General features: G+C 43.5%; 2 protein-coding genes across 2 annotated transcripts; one reads left to right on the forward strand and one right to left on the reverse strand.

Moving 5' to 3' along the window:
* Positions 1 to 287: 287 nt before the first annotated feature.
* On the forward strand, positions 288 to 2891 carry LOC4343893 (uncharacterized). The gene is made up of 6 exons (NM_001403138.1): positions 288 to 614; positions 714 to 801; positions 976 to 1562; positions 2006 to 2192; positions 2365 to 2428; positions 2517 to 2891. The coding sequence occupies exons 1-5, from the start codon at positions 609 to 611 to the stop codon at positions 2382 to 2384; spliced, it is 888 nt and encodes a 295-aa protein (NP_001390067.1). The 5' UTR covers positions 288 to 608; the 3' UTR covers positions 2385 to 2428; positions 2517 to 2891.
* Positions 2892 to 5086: 2195 nt separating this feature from the next.
* LOC4343894 (elongation factor 1-delta 1-like) lies at positions 5087 to 7917 on the reverse strand. Its single transcript, NM_001403140.1, has 8 exons — positions 7839 to 7917; positions 6956 to 7072; positions 6751 to 6867; positions 6589 to 6673; positions 6307 to 6430; positions 6033 to 6146; positions 5774 to 5935; positions 5087 to 5380 (listed from the first exon to the last, which is right to left on the reverse strand). Coding segments are annotated over exons 2-8 (690 nt in total). The 5' UTR covers positions 7042 to 7072; positions 7839 to 7917; the 3' UTR covers positions 5087 to 5378.
* Positions 7918 to 8624: the final 707 nt, after the last annotated feature.

Here is an 8624-nt window from a genome sequence, read left to right on the forward strand (position 1 = left end):
TATTTCAGTGTCCAAAAAAGGTGTAGATCCGCATACAACCTATGCAATGTACCTTTGAGAACGAATACCATGAGCATGTATTGGCTAAGCTAGATACACACACTAAAATCCAGTGGCCGCCTTATGAATGGATGGATGCATTCAAACAAGTACGCAATTTGGCCACTAAACTCGCTCGACCGATCGAGATTAGCCAATGGCTCGCTGACTTAATCTCTGTAGCACTCTCACTTCACTTGTAACCCTTCCTATTTAAATTCCATGGGGGGTAGGGGACCCTGAATCCCACTTCCCATTTCTTTTACACCCCAATCTCACCCTCTCCATCTCTCTCTCTCAAGCTCTAAACTCAATGGTAATGGGCACTTAATAGTAGCACTAATACTAGCTACTGTTTTAGCAGCAGCATCCAAGCCCAATCAAATCAAGCTGCCTCACTGAAAGTCTGAAACTGGCCAATCAGAGAGCTCCTGCAAAAACAACCCTGAAACTACTCTGGTTTGCTATCATCCAGCTAGATTCTGTTGCCTCCTAACATCGTCGTTTCGCCGCCGTCACTTTGCTCGAATCATCAGAGCTCTAGGGCTACCTGCTAATTAACCATAGCCATGGGGGTAAGTAAGCTCGATCAAGTGCATGTTAGGTTTCAGTAAATTATGTGTTTTCATATGAGATATATGTTTGATTTTTTTGTAATTATGTTCTGTTTGCAGATTATTAACTGGATGCAGAATCGACTCAGTACTGCTAAACAAGACAAGAGACGAACTGAAGCTGCTGCTGTGGCCTCGTCAGCTCGCAGTAAGTTTTACTTTGTTTTGATTTGAACATTTGAACTGTTATAATTTTCATGTTAAATTCTTGTGATTCAAACGTGCATGTGTAAGTTATATACGTATGTAAGTGGAGTTGGATATATTTTGCATGGTTTTTGACGTTTGTTCGTCGACGTGGATGCATGCATGGATGCTACAGGACGAGGAGGAGGGGGAGGAGAGAGTTGCCGCCAAGAAGAAGCTCGCGACGAGATCAAGATCGCCGGAGATCACCTCCTCTCCATCGGCACGCTCGGGAACGAGTCGCCGCCGCGACCGCCGGCGGCGGCGGCGGCGACGGCGGCAGAGGAGGTGGCGGACTTCACCATCGAGGAGGTGAAGAAGCTGCAGGAGGCGCTGAACAAGCTGCTCCGGCGAGCCAAGTCCACCAAGTCCGGCAGCCGCCGCGGCTCGACGGCGGCGGAGCACGACGCCGACGAGCGCTCCTCCTCCTCCTCCTCCTCCGGCAGCCAGCTGCTGCTGCCGCTCGACAGGTTCCTCAACTGCCCCTCCAGCCTCGAGGTCGACCGGCGCGTGGCGGCGGCCGACGGCGAGTTCTCGCCGGACACGCAGATCATCCTCAGCAAGGCGCGCGACCTCCTCGTCAACACCAATGGCGGCGGCGCCATCAAGCAGAAATCCTTCAGGTTCCTCCTCAAGAAGATGTTCGTCTGCCGCGGCGGCTTCTCGCCGTCGCCGGCGCCGCCGCCCACCTTGAAGGATCCAGTCGAATCAAGAATCGAAAAGGTCTCAATTAAACAGTAGAACAAGTTATCATCTACTCACTCCATTTCATATTATAACATATTATAATTCGTTTTGAATTTTTTTTCCTAGTTAAACTTTCTTTTAAGTTTGATTACATTAGTAAAAATATAACAAACATATTATCGAAATATATTCAATGTTACATTTAATAAGACTAATTTGACGTCGTAGATGTTGATAATTTTTTCTATAAACTTGGTTAAACATAGAGAAATTTGATTAGGAAAAAAAAGTGAAAACAACTTATGATATGAAATGTTGGTTAAACATAGAGAAGTTTGATTAGGAAAAAAAGTGAAAACAACTTATGATATGAAATGGAGGGAGTAACTAATAATGATATGATCAGTGACGAAAGTATGAAACAGTGCAAACTAATATGGTTTGTTTTGTTTTGTTTTGCATTTTGTGTTCATATGCAGTTGTTCAGGACGATGCTTCACAAGAGGATGAACGCTCGACCGAGTAATGCTGCGGCGTCGTCGTCGAGGAAATACTATCTTGAGGATAAGCCGAGGGAGAAGATGCAAAGGGAGCATCTCCATGATGATGAAGATGATGATGAGAATGCAGAAGATATCTTTAAATGGGACAAAACTGATTCAGATTGTAAGTGAGAGTTAATATTCTTCTTGCTGCATATATTTGTTTGCATTCATGGACATATTTTCAAACATATATGCATGAAAAGATTACATATATATTGCAGTAAGTATAGTTTGTGTAGAAGTAATTGATTAAGCATCAACTTATGAGTGGATTTTCTTGATGTTTTTTGCAGTCATTGTTCTGGAGATGTAGACCGAGACGCACGATTCAATGCGATCATTATTGTTTGCACAATGGTAAGTGATATATAGTGGAATGTGAACCCTACACTCTTGCTCAGTCAAATTAAGCACTGAATTCTGGATGCCATTCTGTTTTCTTCAGACTACATGATGGTGGCCTGGTGTCCTGATTTACGCGGAGGAAAATTCGCAGTAATTTTGATGCCACAATAATCCCCATTTGTTCATGAGGTTCAGTTGAATGGCGAATCGATCGCACGGGACAACATACAGAACCGAATGCGATGCGCGACGGTGTAATTCTGAACGAAGATCAAACGTCGACTGGCTGGCTAGTTCAATCATTATTGGATTTGAGCTGAAAATAGGAGAAATTTTCAAGCTCTGTTATCTTTTTCTTTTTTTCAGATTTCAGATACAGTTGGTGTACGTTTCACCATATAGTACTACTCCCCCCAATGTATACTCCATTTCCATTAAATTTGTGGGATACAGCAACAAGTTTTCATTTCATTTCATCTGCTAGTGAACCCCTCATGCTCTTATTCTACCTACCCTTGATCATCTCAAGAACATTGGTGCATGATAAATATACACCAGAATGTACCGAAACAGCAGTGCAACTAGGGTTCTTGGGGCATGCCCATGGCCGAAATCGGTAAGCCAACCTGGAGCAGAGGCTACAAAATTCCCAAATCTCCATCGGCATCCTGAATTTCTCTGATCAGGGGCAGGCCCCCCGGCCGGCACATTTGTGTGTGTTTGTGCCCAACTTTGGGAAAAAAAGGTGGCCAGGAGTGGCTGCCAAGCAACATTCTACACCTTTGGCAAATGCCGATGTGCCATTGAATATATATGTGATCACTACTCACTTGTGTGTGTACATTTATGTACTGTATCTTATGTTCAGATGTACTAATATATCCATATATGTACTCTACTAGTAGACTACTAGTATGCTAAAATACATTGGTACTCCCACTATCCAATAATATAAGAGATTTTGAGTTTTTACTTATAACGTTTGACCACTTGTCTTATTCAAATTTTTTTAAATTATTATTTATTTTATTTGTGACTTACTTTATTATCTATAGTATTTTAAGCACAACTTTTTGTTTTTTATATTTGAAAAAAAAATTGAATAAGATGAGTGGTCAAATGTTATAAGCAAAACCTCAAAATCCCTTATATTATGGGACGGATGGAGTACTTGATTTGGATGATTGATGAAGAGGCCCTTTTCTCTCATGAGACATTTGGTCTTTGTTAGATGAGGAAGGATCCTAGGGATCCACAAGATGAGAGATAAACTTAAATAGGAGCTATGCATGATACTATGCTGGTAGAGTTTGTTATCAAGAGCTAATAGTCCAGATTAATGTGCATTCATTAATCTCTGACTCTTGAAGAATGTCTGGACAGAAAAGAGGCACCCATCATCATTCACCGTTGGATCGATGAACAAAATAAAAGTAGTACACATCTGGGTGTGTGTGGAGTTCTAGAATGAAGGCTAGAGAAGCAGCGAGAAGCTGCCGCGATGTGGTCCTGAATCCCGTGTCGCTTTTCGGCTAGAAAAGAAATGCATATATATCTGAACATGCGGTTTCTGAATCTACACCGAGCTTAGATATCATCGCATTGCATGCAGTCCTATAGATTATCTACTACTAATCTATGGTGTTAGGGCACCCACAATGGTTATCTATAGGCTCTCTATAAGAGATTCATGTCAGCATATTTTCCTACTTGGAATGTATTAAATGAAGAGAGAGAGCAAAGCTATCTACTAACTTAGAGATAGTCTATAGAGAAAAACGAGACAATGCATGAGAGAGCTATAGATACCAATGTAGACATACTATTAAGGTGGTTTACTATTAATCGAGTCTATTGCTGAGATGTACATGTTTTATAGATAGCACCTTACTTTACCATTGCGGGTGCTCTTAGTAACTGATGATGGTCAACTTCTGATGGGTGACATATCTGCGGTGAATCACTCAGATATTGCTGTATCCCTCTGGGAACTAGCAGTTGACTAGCTAGTGCCTAGTAGACACTAGTCGAGGATTTCCAGGGTAGACTGACAAAGAATTAATGGAAAGAGTGAAGGTTACTAGGTGAAGCAGGAAATTTTACTGCTCAGGATCATATGCTGCCTATGTAGGTCAAAGATCGGATGTGCTTATCGTAAGCTGAATATTCCTTGAGCAGCTTTCAAGAGGATTGTGAAGAGAAACTTTATTTATCGCATGTTGCCTAAGTGCTGCTTCAGCAATGCCAGCCCACGAGCCACGAGTCAGGGATGCCAATGGAAGAAAACCGATACCGAGAGGTGAAACCACCTATTTTGCCATGATAATTGTTACTTTGATCGTGATATATGCACCAACACTCAGCTGTGAATTCACCAATTCGAACCTGATAAGTGATAACAGTAGACAATGCTCTTCATTACAGAAAAGAAAGTAGAAGATATGTGTGACAAACCGAACATCGATACCGAACGGAAATCACGTATTTCAGGACAGGCCTGATGAGAGCGCACAGGGCTATACTTCAGAAGAGCGAAAAAACCAGGCTGTGCAATGCATAAGAGATAGAACAAACAGCACAACCAAAGTTTCCCCTACAGTTTTGGTAGGAGCAGAAAAACTTTAGCCGCAAAAGCGATGAAGCAATCAAGCAAAGCGAAAGACGGGAGAATTGAAGACCGCATCAAAACTGGATCGACCAACAATGCCGCTATGGTGACACAGGCAGACACAGTAATAATAACCTGATTGGTCTTTAAACATTAAAGGAGGAGAAAACGATCTCAGTAGAAGTAGAGTGCTACAATCTCAACACAAAACGGGCTCAAGTACTAGTTGACACCACGAACGACACATCAATGGTAATTCAAACTTCTAGATTGAAGTATCAACGGTAATTCAAACTTCCGGATTTTTCTTTTTATCTTTGTGCACCGATCGCCATCACCTGACTCAAGGAAGATCTCTGCAATAAAACATAATCAAAACATTAGTTCTGAACAAGGATGGCTCAAGGCAGATGAAATTTACATGACCATATGAAATCAAATTGATGTGCTGCAAATGAGATATCTAGATATGAGCAACTTGCTGAATAAAGAGAGTAATATGCAGCAAATCAGGTATCTAAGCCTACTGAATAAAGAGAGTAATGTGCAGCAAATGAGGTATCTAGATATGAAACATCAGGACATTATCATTTACAGAATAATATATATGGCATGCATCATCATTTAAAGAATAATATAGGATCGATTCCTTAAAATAAGACAGCTGGTCATCCGATTGCTTCAGTATAATAACAAGAACAACGCTAGCAAATAAAACGACGGGCTCTGATACTTATGGAATAACTTACAGATCTTGTTGAACGCAACAATGTCGCAGCTCTGGATGTACTCATTCGCTGGTTCGGTGTAGAAGTAGTCCTCAATCAGACTATCAACCGACACAAGATCATCGACAATGGTCATCATGATTTGCAATTTCTTGATACCGTAACCAACCGGGACAAGCTTGGCTGCAAACAGTGGTATATATTCATGTCACAATCTAACCAAACTAGCAAAAGCAAAAGACAGTACATTCGTAGGAAGAAATTTAATGTAGTAACATACATGCGCCCCAAAGGAGGCCTTCCATCTTAACATTCCTCACAGCTTCTTCCAATTTGGTCATGTCAGTCTCATCGTCCCATGGTTTGACATCAAGCAACACTGAGGACTTCCCAGCTGAATAAAAAGGTGTTGACAAGTTAGAAGTAGCACTTTGCATTATAATGAATAGTGATGATTTGGTCTTAATTTACAGCTACAGATGAGAATAAAATAAAATGAATAATTGTATTATTCATTGCATAAAAATGGTATAGTATAATGCAGGATGGCATACATTCCTTCTTCTTGCCAGAAGCCTTGACAGCAGCAGCACGCTCCTCAGCTGCCTTCTTCTCCTCTTCAGTCTCCTCACCAAAAAGGTCAACATCGTCATCATCGTCATCATCAGCTGCAGGAGCCTGAAATTAGAAGATATGATGATATATTAGAGATGGTAACCAGCACCATTGAACCACAAAAACGTAATTTGCAAACAGCATCAAATCACAATTCACAGTACTATGCTAGAACACTTCACAGATTTCAGGCAAACAAGACAAGGCTAGGGTTGTATGACCTTTGCATCAGCAACATCAGGGGTTGAAGCTGAAGGAACAGCTGTCGACTCGACCTTTACGCCTTGACCATCAGCAGTAACTCCACTGAAATACAACATTCAGAAAATTCACAACACTGAACATAAAATGTAAGAGAATAAAAAAAGGGGAAAAATGCATACCTCAGACGTAGGAGTGCATCAATGTGAGTAAACCACCTAGCAACATTGGTATAGCTTGAAGAGGGCGCAGTTGAAAATGCAGAGTACACAGCCAAGTCATCGTTGGAGGCTTGGTACCTGGAAACAGATAATTGAAGGGTTTAAGTCCAGTGAACATAAATGGCAATTCAGAAAATAAGGTGGACAGTGGACACTGATCATATACCCAGAGATGTAGCTGCGAGTGAGAAGGTACTCATCGAGCTTTTTGAGGCCTGCCTCTGAGCTAACGTTGGTGAAAGAAACCGCCATCTCCCCCTCAAGAAAAAAGACTGAAAGTGACCTGTTGGCACATAGAGAATTGTTTCAATCAACCAAAAGAGCTAATTCACAATAACCAATGCATGGTACAATTTACAACCATAGATGTTACTTAAGTTGTACATCAGTACTGAATCTAAACCTTTCATTTGTTTCTCAAGTTTCATATCTTAACTAAAAGTTGAAACATGACAGCATTTCACACATTGGACTTCATACCCAACTAATAACTAGGCATTCAGAAATAAAAGCTTCTAGTGCATTGAACTACATAAACAACTACACAATTGAACACCGCATCCGGATGCTATGGAAGAGCACCAGCAAATCAAAAACAACACTCCTATATCCACTACAGCAGTACAGCTATGCATCTCTTCACTAATAGTATACAAATCTAAGCACAGGAACTCCAATAACTTAAAACTTTGCTTCAAGGTTCAAACAGCACTAACTCATCATGATTTCAAGAACCAGGAGACCACGAACAGCATGTATCCACTAAGGCCAGCAGCTTCCCCACTCACACTACCCTAGATTTCAAAAAATCTAGCTACAAAATCACAGACGAACCAATCCCCCCAAACCTAATCGCCACACCATTCGACGGAAAACTAACTAACACAAGGTGAATCCATCAGAGCTAAACAGGTCAACAAACACCGGAAATCTCGCGCACGGCTCCACCAAACAGAACAACAGAACGGCGCCAAATCGGCGAGATGCCTGACGAGGCGACGAACTATCCGGGGGAGGGACGAGGGGGAGCTTGCGGCGGCGAGGCTTACCGGATTGGATCGGCGGCGAGGGGAGGAGGAGGAGAGGCAGCGGCGGCGGCTGCTGGCGACGGCGCGGTGTAGGAGCGGCGAGACGCAGCGGGGGGCGAGCGAATATATATTGAGGGTTTGTGTGGCTGGTCTCAGCCGTCGGATCGGATCCAACGGTGAGGGGGATTCCTTCTCGGGGACGGGATCTGATGGGCCGTCGTATTGCATCTGGATTGATGGGCCGTCCTATTGGCATCTGGATTATTGGGCCGAATCTGATTCGTATGCTTGAATCGCAGTACCGGATATCTCGACTCTCCAACTATTAAACCCTAAGCCCTAAACTGTCGGAGATATGGGCCCGGGGGTATGCGAAGTGAGGGGAATCTACCTTTCCATCCTACCACGTGTCCCTACAGCATGGTCCTGTCCCCGCATTCCACGAACCGCAGGAGCGGCCGGGGTGTCGGGGCCTCGGGGTGCCACGTCATGCCCCTCGGGCCCTTGCACTGCTTTGCCCCGAGGCCCTCGCCCAGCCGCCGTTTGGCGGGGGGAGCAAGCGAGGAGGGGCCCCAGGCTGAACTTCCTTTAATCCGCACAGCGCCTCAACTGCCCCATGTCACATTTAATGCAGTGGGGCAGACGTGCGGCGTGCTAAACTGACGCGCGATGGTCAAGAATGACCGGTCTGTGACCGGCCTGACGCCGGTCACGTCTGACTGGATGGACAACCGTGCTCCCACGTCACATCTGCTTCCGGTGGAGTGGAGGTAGGTATGGCCCGTCCCGTCGGGGGGTCATTCGGAC

The sequence above is a fragment of the Oryza sativa genome, chromosome 7 (assembly GCF_034140825.1).
Source record: "Oryza sativa Japonica Group chromosome 7, ASM3414082v1".
Classification (NCBI taxonomy): Eukaryota; Viridiplantae; Streptophyta; class Magnoliopsida; order Poales; family Poaceae; genus Oryza; species Oryza sativa.